The 13,294-nt window shown below is 44.2% G+C and overlaps 1 protein-coding gene across 1 annotated transcript in view; it reads right to left on the reverse strand.

Annotated features, from left to right (window-relative positions):
• Window positions 1–2,864: 2,864 nt before the first annotated feature.
• LOC119975710 (presenilins-associated rhomboid-like protein, mitochondrial) overlaps window positions 2,865–13,294 on the reverse strand; it is a 36,512-nt gene continuing 26,082 nt past the window's right edge. The window contains exons 9-10 of the mRNA XM_038815523.1: window positions 8,621–8,718; window positions 2,865–4,802 (exon numbers count right to left, since the gene is read on the reverse strand). Coding sequence (XP_038671451.1) covers window positions 4,688–4,802; window positions 8,621–8,718 — 213 coding nt within the window. The 3' untranslated portion in view covers window positions 2,865–4,687. The remainder of the gene's footprint in view (window positions 4,803–8,620; window positions 8,719–13,294) is intronic.

Consider the following 13,294-nt stretch of genomic DNA (forward strand, 5'->3'; position numbering starts at 1 on the left):
TAGTTCATTTGTAGATGGATAGAATTTATGTTAAACATGTATTAGTTCATACTTGGTGTAATGAAAAATTCTGCTCTCCGTATTTTAAAATGATGTGGAGATTATAGAGAAGATACAGAAAAATATTTACTGAAATGATACCGGAATCGAGAAGTTAAACCCATCAGGATTGAACAGGCTGGCTCTTTTCTCTAAGAAAGAAAATAATGAAGGGTGACCTGGTAGGGAAATGATTGATTGGGTAGAGGTAGAGATGATGGGGGCGATTCTCTGGCCGCATTGCACTCGGCGCAAATCCCGCTACATCAGGATTGCAGGAGAGCGCCAAAACGCAAATCGGTTTCCCATTCTCCCAGGACGCTCCAGCTGGTGAGATCAGGATCTCGTCCAGAAAGGACGAGAAACTGAGCACAGCTAATTTGTATTCATTTTAATCTCATTAGCGAGATTAAAACTGAATGCAGCAGCCTCCCGGTATTCACCTCTCCCCAAATCCCCCCCCCCCACACCCCGCAGTAGCTCACCCAAAAACAAATCACTACATTTCCCTAAAACAGATCAGGCTGGAGGGGCTCAAGTCAGAGACTTTCCCAGGATTGGTCGGCCGGCGTGGGTCGCGAAGGTCGGCCGGGTTGGGTCCCGAAGGTTGGCTGGTTGGTAAAAATGGGTCCCCGGAAAAAAAGTTTGAAAAACACTGCACTAGATGGTTCCCTAACATTTCTGGGAAGTTATTTGTGCCCTCTTTTGTGAAGACAGAACCGAAGTATGTGTCCAATTCTTCTGCCATTTCTTTGTTCCCCATTATAATTTCATCGGTTTCTTACTGTAAGGGACCTACATTTGTTTTTACTAACCTTTTTTTCTCTTGGGAGGCGGCTCGGATGGGGCATAAACACTGGCACTAACTTATTTGGGTGAATGGTCCGTTTCTGTGTTGCAATAATAATAATCTTTATTGTCACAAGTAGGCTTACATTAACACTGCAATGAAGTTACTGTGAAAAGCCCCGAGTCGCCACACTCCATTCGGTACAGAGGGAGAATTCAGAATGTTCAAATTACCTTACAAGTTTTTCGGGACTTGTGGGAGGAAACCGGAGGAACCCACGCAGACAGGGGGAGAATGTGCAGACTCCGCACAGTGATCCAAGCTGGGAATTGAACCTGGGACCCTGGCGCTGTGCTATCGTGCCATCCCATGCGTTGTAAAATGTATTTTAATCCAGTGATCCGCAGGTAGGACTGTTTTGAAATGAAAATCGCTTGTCACAAGTAGGCTTCAAATGAAGTTACCGTGAAAAGCCCCTAGTCGCCACATTCCGGCACCTGTTCGGGAAGGCTGGCACGGGAATTGAATCCGTGCTGCTAGCCTTGTTTTCCTTTACAAGCCAGCTGTCTAGCCCACTGTGCTAACTCAAACAATGAGTGATATTAGCCACACTGTAGAGCACTGATTTGTGGCAGATTAACTCCTTTGAAAACGCAATGTTTTTTTTCAAGGAACACCGAGCAGGAGCAAATAGCTCCATAAAAGGGGAACAGAAGTTAATTTGTAATCTGCTTGATTTACAATCAATCAACTGAGGGCGAGAATAAAATGAGTACTGTATCTACAATTCTCAAGGATTGCAAAGCCTGCTTAGTACGTAACTAAAATGATTAAAATTCAAACATAATTGACTGTTGACCATACAACCCTACCTCACTTAAATTGACCTGCTTATTTATGTACACATGGTTTGCTTGTCTGCAGTAGGCCTCTGCATTGGGCAGAATTGTTGCTGGTTTGAAGTGATGTTACCTGTGGCAAGCAATCAACCTTCTATCATATTTAGGATAAGAACTTCCATGGAAAAACCATACCTAAATGCATTGAATTTAACGCGTATTTCAGTCTTTTAATAAACTCAGATAAGCACAATATATGGACAGAAGTGAGGTTAAACTCGCAGGAACTTAGAAGCACAACAATGGGACAATTCACTGGAAAACAGCAAAGCATTGCAGCAGTATCATAACAATAATTACACAATGTGACAGATTCCAGCAACCCATTGAAATCTTATTAAGTACGATCCTGTATTATTACAGGGCACAACCACAAGAACTGTGTTGTCAGCAGACGTTTTAAATATTAGACCCAAGTAATTGCTGGGAAACATGAACATATAAAACAGTTGTATGGAGACTCTGCAACTGAGAAATTAAGAGTTTTTCTATACTCGATATGTTCCCAAACTCAATTTTTATCATCCAGTGGTAGCAATGACTGTTTTGTTCACAGCATTTAATTCTGTGACTGAGCAGCCGACACTCTTGCGCCTCTGAAGCAGAAAATTCTGGGTTCCAACACACTACATCTTTAAACACACAATCTAGACCGACGCTACAGTCCAGCACTGTCTGAAATGTAATGATAGAACATTAACCTAGACCCTGCCAGCTGTAAATGGCACTACCTGAAGACATTCTTCCGTCAGGCATTCATGTGTTCTTTGGACGACCGTGCTATCAGCAAGTGGTCACTGTGTGTGACTGTTTTTACAAAATAAAGTCCATTAATAAAGTGCTTTGGAACATCCCGAGGACTCAATAAAGTGCAATCGATGTTAGTTGGTTCTTTAATTAATTTAGCTACTGGTTAAATTGGGGAGGGTATTACGACATCAAAGTCACGGTTGAGGTTGAATCAGCATCGCTATATTAAGTATAAACTAGGAGAAAGACGGGGGGGGGGGGGGGGGGGGGGGGGGGGGGGGGGGGGGAGATGGTGTGCAAATACAAACTCAAATTCAGGTACCAATGTTATGCTCAACTCTTGTATTTCTTCTGAAGATTATGAAATGAATACTTAAGCCATTACATTTTATTATTAGAATGTACTTTATATACTCCAGTACTTCCTTCTGTTCTTCCGCATGTTCACCCCTACAAAAGAAAATACACCTGTGCGGAGATACAATGTATACAGAAACCCAGATTCACCTATTTGCATCACAAGAGTTCACTGAACATTTTCTACCTAAAATGCAATGTGGTGGGGGCACATGAAGTGGAACACTTCTGAAGGTTGGGGAAAACAGGCCCGCAATACCCCTGCACACCGAGTCAGTGAGAAACCCTGCCATCCTTTGCACATCCAGGAATGGGCCTGACGTAGGCTGCTCATCTGCTCAAAAATGGCTGGCAGCTGACCAGATGAGACAGAGGCAAGAGAACGGATTCTCAGACTTAAAACTGTAATAGCAGCAAACAACAGGTTTTGTTGCTGTTGACTAAACAGTGACTGACAATGGACTGAAATTTTGTATGTACTGGAAGCAATAATTAGATCTGAAATCCCCAACATATTCCATCTTGGCAGAGGTTCTTCCCATTTGTCTCCAGAGAACCCTGCAAACCAGCCAGATAGCAGGCAGAGAGGTCTTAGCTGAACAAGCAGTGGGAAGCTACCAGGTCTGTGAGCCAGTAAGTTGCAGGGGCTTAGCTGGTTAAATCCCAGCAATACTCACTGGGTGCACTTTGGTCACCCCACAAGTCTTAGGTGAGAGCTCCAGACTTTAGTTAAAGGGGCTTATCCCTCAGGGCAACACGATAACACAGTGGTTAGCATTGCTGCCTCACGGCGTCGAGGACCCGGGTTCGATCCTGGCCCCGGGTCACTGTCCGTGTGGAGCTTTCACATTCTCCCCATGTCTGTGCGGGTTTCATCCTCCAACCCAAAAGATGTGGAGGGTAGGTGGATTGGCCAAGTTAAATTGCCCCTTATTGGGAAAAATAAAGAATTGGGCACTTTAAATTTAAAAAAAAAGGAAAAAGAAAAATGGGGTTTATCCCTAATGCATTTTATATCAGGCGAACAAACACACCAACGGTGCAAATTTCTCAATGGTTCCCTTTGAGGACCTTAAATTACCAAATGAATTTCCAAATGTCAGATACACTTGGCTAATCTAAAAAAAAAATACCTTGGGCTGGATTCTCCGCCGGCAGGATACTCCCCGATGCAGCCAGGGAATTTCCCGACGGCGTGGGGCTGCCCCACAATGGGAAACCCCATTGATCAGCCGGTGTAACGGAGCATCCCACCGGCACGGTGAAACAGAAATGTGGCGCGGTGGGACGGAGAATCCAGCCCCTTATTTTCGTTTTTTAAAAAACTTCAAATAGTTCGGTTTTCATTGGTGATCCTTCCTCCAGAGAAAGGAGCGGGTGTGTTTTACAGGAAGTGTTTCAACAACTTCACACATTCTGACGTTTCACTTGAACGGAGACTAATTAATTGCAAATTGCAAACAACAATCATAAATTCAAAAACATTTCAAGCAGTTGACAGTTTCTTTTGTTGAAACGGTTGGCCTGAAATCAGGTTTCTTTTGGGGTGGTGAGGTGTGAAGATGTGAGGGGGGGGAGAAACGGGCTGTAGTGCGGGAGAGAAATGTCTGGCCAAAACCTTTGCTTCAAAATGTTCCTGTTTATTTCTCACTGTACAGTCCTGTAAATAGTTTTAAAAACACTCTCTCAGAAGTTAAAATTTTGCTGTAGTTTGTAGCTTCGTCTGAATTTGCGGTCCTGCTGTAAATTCCTGCCTCAGAGAGGACCCAGTTTGTTTGGTTATTGCCTCTATCCTGTGCGCCTCCCAAATCAATGTGAATGTCATCTTTCTTTCTAAAATGCAACTTCTTGCCTAGGAGGGGCCACGTCCTCCACTCCCGGGACCCTTAGTCCTCATGTCATGCCACAACTTCACCAGAGGTTCTCTGTTCTTCCAAATCAGCTCGTGGCCGTAAAGGATATACCAACTGGACAAAGAGAAAGAACAAACAGAGTGTATTTCAATGATGCAGACATCACAAGCGATAGCATCGCTTCAAATATTACGCTCGAGGTGCTTATTCCTGGGGTCTCCTAGCACCCGTACAGGGGAGGGGATGAAGTGTGTAAACAAATTTTAATTAAATTGCAAGTATTACTTTGTTGTTATTCCTAGCGGAAATAAACTACAATGGTTTGAAAGCAAAGCAGCTACAGAAGGAGTTATTCCAATTATCGGAGATGGTAACTGTGGGATTATTGGCTACGCCAGTAAAATGAACAAATAAACTCCTATCATTACCAAGCAGCCGGGGAATAAATTGGCATCCTGAAAGGCGAGGTGGCAGGTTTCAAATTGCACCACCATATAAAATACTTTTTTATTGTTTCAAAAAGCTCTAGGTTACTTGAAGAATGCATCAGAGGCAGTTAAAATACCGAGCAGATTGAATTGAACTGTGTACTTTTACACAGTGGCATTTCACCTCTGGAATTGATGGGTTAAATCTTGCCCAGACATGAGATGGAGTGCCTCAATTTAGTTCCTACTCCCCTTGAACCCATCCCTGACTTTAAGTGACAATGTCACTCAGAGGCTTCAGGATGGCTAGTGTGGGAAGTGGTGCAGCACACACAGCTTTCCTGAGGCTGAACTCATGAGCATTGATGAAGCAGGAGATATGGATTGTATTGCAGTGGACTTGGGAGTGGATGATGGTGCAGATATCATCCCAGTGAATCAATGGTGAAATTTCCCCAAGGTCAAAATCTGGGCGTCTCAAAACTGCACACTATTTTCCACATGATCAAAACAGCTCTATACTGAATTAGCTATTAGCTTATATTCCCATCTATCATTCGAATGTCCAAAGTATACTGCTTCACACATTGATGTGTGAATATTGTTCACTTATTTACTTAATCCATGTGAAATTGCTACTATATTCAAAATTCAGTATCTATTGGAGCATAGCATAATTCACAAATTCCCCTGTTGCCAATTCCACTTCCTTTGATTTATACCAGATGTACAAAGGGAGCTGGGTGTCCTTGTCCATCAGCCACTGAAGGCTAGCACACAGGTGCAGCAAGCAATTACGAAGGCTAATGGCCTTTATCAAGAGTATTTGAGTACAGTAGTAAAGTCTTCCTTCAATTATATAGGAACTTGGTTGGACCACACCTGGAGTACTGTGTGCAGTTTTCGTCCCCTTACCTCAGAAAGGACATTATTGCCATAGAGCAGGCAATGTCAAACTCGGGGGTGCAACATGCGGGTGGGTCGGGAGGGTCGCGGAGCCTTCCCATGCGGCGCTCCTGATGGCGCAAATCCAAGCGCAACAGCTGCAGCAGCCGGCTTTTAACTATGCCAGCTTCAAGCAGCCTGCAAAATGGCCACGAACATATAAACAAAATTCGGCCGTACTGCGCAAGCACACTGATGATCGGGCACGCATGTGCAGTGCAGCCGCAGTTTTCCTTATACGGTTGCAGCCTTTTTTATTCCAGGTTTGGGGGACCAAAGGGACCATTGGGGCCAAAGGAACCCAAAACCATTTCTTCCATTTTTGTCAGCAACAAATAACGCAAGAGAAAATGGTGGGTCGCGCAGGTCAGCTGGCATGGGCTGCCAAGGTCGGCCGGCGCGGGCCGCGAAGGTCGGCCAGCCGGGGCCGCGAAGGCCGGCCAGCCGGGGCCGCGAAGGCCGGCCAGCCGGGGCCGCGAAGGTCGGCCAGCCGGGGCCGCGAAGGTCGGCCAGCCGGGGCCGCGAAGGTTGGCCAGCCGGGGCCGCGAAGGTCGGCCAGCCGGGGCCGCGAAGGCCGGCCAGCCGGGGCCGCGAAGGCCGGCCAGCCGGGGCCGCGAAGGCCGGCCAGCCGGGGCCGCGAAGGTCGGCCAGCCGGGGCCGCGAAGGTCGGCCAGCATGGGCCGCGAAGGTCGGCCGGCGTGGGCAGCGAAGGACGGTCGGCGTGGGCCGCGAAGGGTGGCCGGCGTGGGTCGTAAAGGGCGGCGCGGTTGGGTCCCAAAGATTGGCCGGTTGGTAAAAATGGGTACCTGGAAAAAAGGTTTGAAAAATACTGCCGTAGAGGGAGTGCAACAAAGGTTTACCAGACTTGTTCCGGGAATGGCAGGACTTACTTATGAAGAGAGATTGGACAAACTGGGCCTGTATTCTATAGAGTTTCAATGAATGAGAGATGAACTCGTTGAAACCTACAAAATACTTAAAGGAACAAGCAGGGTAGAAGCAGCAAGATTTTATCCTTGGTTGGGGTGTCTAGAACCAGGAGGGCATAATTTAAAAATAAGGGGGGTTCCACTAAGGACTAAGATGAGGAGAAATTTTGTTACACCGAGGGCTGTGAATCTTTGGAATTCTCTATCGCAGGGGGCTGTGGAAGCTCAATCATGGTGTATGTTTAAAGCAGAGATTCATAGATTTTTGATTAACAATAATGTAAAGGGTTATGGAGATAGTGAGCGTAAAAGGCATTGAAGTGTCCGAGCAACCATGATCATATTAAATGGTGGAGCAGGCTCGAATGGCTGAATGGCCTACTCCTATTCCTATACTGAGTGAAAAACAGACTTGACTGCCAATATTTGGGAATATCTATTCCCCCCACCCACCATTTTCATCCAGCTTCCTATCCCCCAACAAATGTCTCATTCATGTAATCAATTCTGATGTACAATGTTTGTTAATGTATTTTGAAAATCTATGGATAGGACATCCATGGATTCCAATGCTAAAGAATTCTAATAGGTTAGGTGTATACGACGGACATTTTATAAACCCCTGCTGTTTTATCTTAAGCATTTCCCTAATCAGTGTACATTTTTCAAGTGCTTACTCATTCTGTGCACAGCTGAATTTTTTTTGCCATCGTTAGAGAATAGAATAGAATCATAAAATGGTTCCAGCACAGGAGGCCATACAGTCCACTGTGTCTGCGCTAGCTCTCTGCAGGAATGACACAATCAGTCTCATTCACTCACCCTTCCCTCATCGCCCTGCAATTTGTTTTCTCTTCAGATAATTATCCAATCCTCTTTTGAAAGCCACAATAGAGTCCGATAGTTACTTGGTTTGCAATTTGTTCCATTTTTCAATAGATGTAAAATTTTCTAATCTTTGGTTCTCTGGTGATCATTAATCCAGTGAGCGTTGGAAGATGATAATTATTTCCAATTTCCTTTTCTTGGGGAAAAAATACAGCCATGGGATCTATTTAGTTTCAATCCCTTTATTTTGTTCTTTCCAATTGTTCTTAAGTTTTTACCCTGGGTTAAGCTCTAGTTTTCTTTGTACTGCTGTGATCATGTGTTCTCATGCGCGAAGATCAAATACTTCCTCTCTGTTCTAATCCTCTGGTGTTTTAAAGCCTAAATTTGTTAACATGCCTACTTCCACATATCTTACCCTTTCTCTTGAGGTATTTATCAATAATCCCCCTCAGCCTTCGAATACCCCTTTTCTCTTATTATTTTGCTTGTTCTGTAATTTTCACAGCTCCCATGCTTACCCAATATTTTTCACCCTAACTTAAGTCGTGATCTTTTATCGAACCGCTTGTAGAGGCTATAGTTACATCATCCCAGAAGTACCTTGACTGGTCACTAATTACCCTCCAAATGATTACACTGTTGATGCACAGTAATCTATTAATGATTTCTGCCAACCATTGTCTTTTGAATCCAAGATAACCAGGCCACCCGAGGCACCTCTTCGCCACAATATTGTGACACAGGCCACTGGACTCTTACCACCGATTAAAAGAAAATAACCAAACAATCCCAGACTCACATTCCAAAAAGTGCACCACCCAAGTGAGCTGCGTGGTCGAAAAACCTCCATCCCAGAATCAGGCCTGCTGTATCCATGGCAATAATTGCTTTTAGAGCCTGCAACAGACAAAACCAGCTGAAAACACTGCTGCAAATATCCACCTTAGCTGCACATGGTTATATTTAGGAAATAGATGCAAGATGTTTTGATTTTAAAAAAATAATAAAAACCAACTCAACAAGACTCAAAAGGTCAAGCGTGTTAAACGAGCCAAGCCATCCACCCACCTCAGTGCATGTCATATTTAGGACAAGGCATTGTGAGAAGCATTATGTCATATTAGGGGAAGCTGATGGAGATCAAATGTATGCTATTTTCTAACATGCACATTTTTCTTTTTCAAATACACAACAGTTTTGAGACAAATCTTGTTGAAAGGTGATTTATTTTAAATGGCTCCCATGAATGTTCCACATGACTAAGACGCATTCTTATGCATTTTACTTACATCCAAAGAAGTATAGATACTGTATAGAAATAGAGTATGAATATTTCTATGGTGCAGTGGCTGCTAAGCAGGTATAGTACTTGATGAGCAACCCACAGGCAATGAACTTCAATTTCACTATGTGAAGCTGAGAAACTGAATTTACCACACCTGGAAAATGACCATGAAATCTGTGGGATTGTTGCACTAATGCCCACAAATTAGGAGCAGCAGCAGGCCATTGGGCACTTTGAGGCCACTCTGCCATTCAATAAGATCATGACAATCTGACTGTAACATCAATTCTACATTCACCCACTTGCTCATGAAGAATCTATCTTGCTCTCCCTTAAAACTAGTCAAAGACTCTGCTTCCACCACCTTTTCAAGAAGAGAGTTCTAAAGGCTCATGACCTGCCGAGAGAACTCCCCCCCCCCCCCCCCCCCCCCCTCCCCGATCTAATCTGTTTTAAATGATTGACCCCTTATTTTTAAACCGTGAACCCTAGTTCTAGATTCTCTGGCAAGAGGAAACATCCTCTCCAAATCCACCCTGTCAGGACTCTGCAGGATCTTAAAGGTTTTGATCCAGTCACCACTTACTCTTCTAGTCTCCAGCAGATACAAGCCTTGCCTGTCCAACCTTTTCTCATAAGACAACTGATCCATTCCAGGTACTAATCTAGTAAACCCTCTCTGAACCACTTCTAACGCATTTCATGTTTCCTTAAAAAGGAATCCAATACTGTATATGCTACTCCAGGGGTGGTCTTACCAGTGCTCAGTACAACCAAAGTATAACCCCCCCCACATATGTATTCAAATATATTAGCTTTCCTAATTACTTACTGTGCCTGCATACTAATATTTTGGGATTCATACACTAGGACACCAGGATCCCTCTGTCCTCAGAGCTCTGCAATCTTTCACCATTTAGATAATAAGATTATTTTTTATTCTTCCTGCCAAAATGGACAATTTCACATTAGTCCACATTATACTCTGTGTTGTTCCTTGTCTCTGAATAAAGCTTGTAGTCTTCAAGTTGAAGTAGATGCTTTATTGTGAGTTTGTTCTCTCTCCAGCGCTTAACTTGTGTCACATCTGAGCTGCCTGTCTGTTCTGCTCCCGGCTGCCGTTCCTGTGAAGTGCCCTCTAACTTCCTGTCTCTCTCTATTTATACCATTCCTGTGCTCCCTCTGGTGCTTGCTCAGTTGCATTGCATCTACATTGACCCCTTGTATACATACAGATCACTACATCTCCTTTTATTCCTTTTACATATTTTCAGTACAGTGGTAAAGAAAATTGTACAAAACAGTTGGATTACTTATGATATGCATATCTGTACAAGTGGTTATGATATTGGTTATTATACAAAGTCAATTGATATTATGAGTCCAATCCGAATAAAAACATTTAAGAGTCCAAACTTTATGAATGTGTTCGGTGAGTTTTATTTTGTTGACGTGGTGATATTGCAACTCCTTTGTGAATGTTGGCAGTGTTCTTGTGTGTTAAGTAACCAACACACCATCCCGAGGTGTTTGAATGGTTGAACCACTGATGTTGACAGACGTGGACTTTTTTTTGTGCTTGTGGTATTGTGCTTGTGTCATCTGCCTTGAAAGCTGGTGTGCTTGCTTGTTCTGGATGAGAAGTGAATCCATGAGATTCTTTGTCATGCCATGGCATGTTTGTAGTCTTGTCATTGTTTTGCAGTGTGCTGTGGCATTGCCCTTCATGTGTAAAGTTGTACCATGTTATACAGTTCGTTGTTTCATTGCTGGTATTCTGTCCTTTCTGTCTTTGTTGTTTTCATTGTCGTTCTTGTTGTTGCCTTTGTTATGCTTCTTGTTGTTTTTGTTGTTGTTCTTGTAGTTTTTGTTGTTGTGCTTGTTGTTGCTGTTCTTATTTCTGCAGTGCTTCTTGTGGTTTTTGTTGTTCTTGTTGCGCTTCATGGTGTTTTTGTTCTTGCTGTTGTTGTTCTTGTTTTTGCAGTGCTTCTTGTGGTTTTTGTTCTTTTTGCGCTTCATGGTGTTTTTGTTCTTGTTGTTGTTGTTCTTGTTTTTGCAGTGCTTCTTGTGGTTTTTGTTGTTCTTGTTGCGCTTCATGTTGTTTTTGTTCTTGCTGTTGTTGTTCTTGTTTCTGCTGTGCTTCTTGTGGTTTTTGTTTCTCTTATTGCGCTCAATGAGTGTTCCGTGTGAGTAATTTGCGTAATTGTCACAGTTATTGGTGAGAGTGTCCATTGTGGTATCTGTTATATTGAGCGTTTCGTCTAGAGAATGGTGAGACTAATTTGATGTTGCATTGATGTTGGTGACATCAGTCATTTGTGGTGGATTTGATTCCTCTTCTTTGCTTCCTTGGTGCTCTTCTTCTGGAGTCAAAATCTTCACGATTTCATTTTCTTGTTGGTCTTGGCGCTCCTCTTCTGGAGTCAAAACCTTCACGATTTCTATTGACGTGGTCTCTGGACTCTTGGTGCTCCTCTTCTAGAGTCAAAATCTTCAAGATTTCAATTGACGTGGTCGCGCTGGACTCAAGAGTAGCCCTAAGCTGATTGTTGAGTGCTTCTGTACAGATGAGCTGAGCTCTGTCGGTCTCGCTATGATCCTGCACATCCTGTATGGGAATTGTGATTTCTTCATCACTTGTCTCACATACAGTGGGTAGACATTCAGTGTCTTCTTCTGGTGGCTCAAATAAGCTTGATAGATCTTCATGGTCTTGTTCATGCATGGCGTTCGCTATGGATTGTTTGCTTGCTTCCATTTTTGAGTCTGTCACCGAGCTGTCTGTGGAGGCTTGCCTCGATCCCTTTGTGGAGGCTTGCATCGCTCTCTTTGTGGGGGCTTGCGTCGCTCTCTCTGTGGAGTCCGTCATCGCTCTCTGTGGAGTCCGTCATCGCTCTCTCTGTGGAGTCCGTCATCGCTCTCTCTGTGGAGTCCGTCATCGCTCTCTCTGTGGAGTCCGTCATCGTTCTCTCTGTGGAGTCCGTCATCGCTCTCTCTGTGGAGTCCGTCATCGCGCTCTCTGTGGAGTCCGTCATCGCGCTCTCTGTGGAGTCCGTCATCGCGCTCTCTGTGGAGTCCGTCATCGCGCTCTCTGTGGAGTCCGCCATCGCGCTCTCTGTGGAGTCCGTCATCGCGCTCTCTGTGGGGTCCATCATCCCGCTCTCTGTGGCGTCCGTCATCGCTCTCTCTCGAGTCCGTCATCGCTCTCTCTGTGGAGTCTGTCATCGCTCTCTCTGTGGAGTCTGTCATCGCTCTCTCTGTGGAGTCGTGCAGTTTTCTCGCTGTAGAGTCGATCTGTGCTCAGTCAACGGAGTCGTTCTGTGTGCTCTGGCGTTGTCTTCGTCTTGGGTATTGCTGTCATCCAATGTATCGACGATCTGCCATGGCACCATGGTATTGGATTCATCTATCATGAGAAGAGCAGTGTTCAGCTTTTCAACCTTGTTACTGATGCTGTGATCAGCATGTCCGAATAACTCAGCCACGTCTGAGAAGTATTGTGTGTATTGTTCGATAGACAAATCATCCCTTTCGTTTCTGAGTTGTTAGCGTTGTCTTCATGTTCAATAAACAAATCACCTTCTTTGGTTTCGGATTTTTCATTGTGCTCTTCACTTTGGATGGTGCAGACTGCTTGTTCCAGGGTGTTGTGAGAGTTATTTTCAACTGCTGGTATCAGTTCAGGCATTGTTCTGTCTTTTGAGATAAGAAAATTGGGTTTTACAGCTTTAAGTGTCGTGTTTTCAATTTTCGGGCATTTCCCTTTTAAGTGGGCATGGCCAGGGCCCTCTGATGTCATGACGCTCATGACGTCATGCGTAAGAATCGATTGCGCATGCGCAAATCGAGCTTCCTTTACACTGCTGTTTTTTTGTAATTGCGCATGCACAGAACCATCTTCGAATGGTGCGATCTTTTCTTTGAACTGGGCATGCACGGCTTGCGCATGCGCAGAAGGCAAAACGGCTGATTTTAACTGCGCATGTACGGCTTCTGTTTCCTGCGCATGCGCAGATTTTCGTCTTTTGTTCCCCGGAGACTGTAAAATGTGCTCAGGCGCCATTTTACGGTGGATTTCAGCGTTTTTTCTTTGTAAGTTCAGGTTACTTTTTCCTTTCGATCTGGACTTTTCACTCGCAATTTCTAGATTGAACCCTTTCTGTTCTGGTCGTGAGAGAGTTTTGCATC

This window comes from Scyliorhinus canicula, chromosome 13 (genome assembly GCF_902713615.1).
Source record: "Scyliorhinus canicula chromosome 13, sScyCan1.1, whole genome shotgun sequence".
Lineage (NCBI taxonomy): Eukaryota > Metazoa > Chordata > Chondrichthyes > Carcharhiniformes > Scyliorhinidae > Scyliorhinus > Scyliorhinus canicula.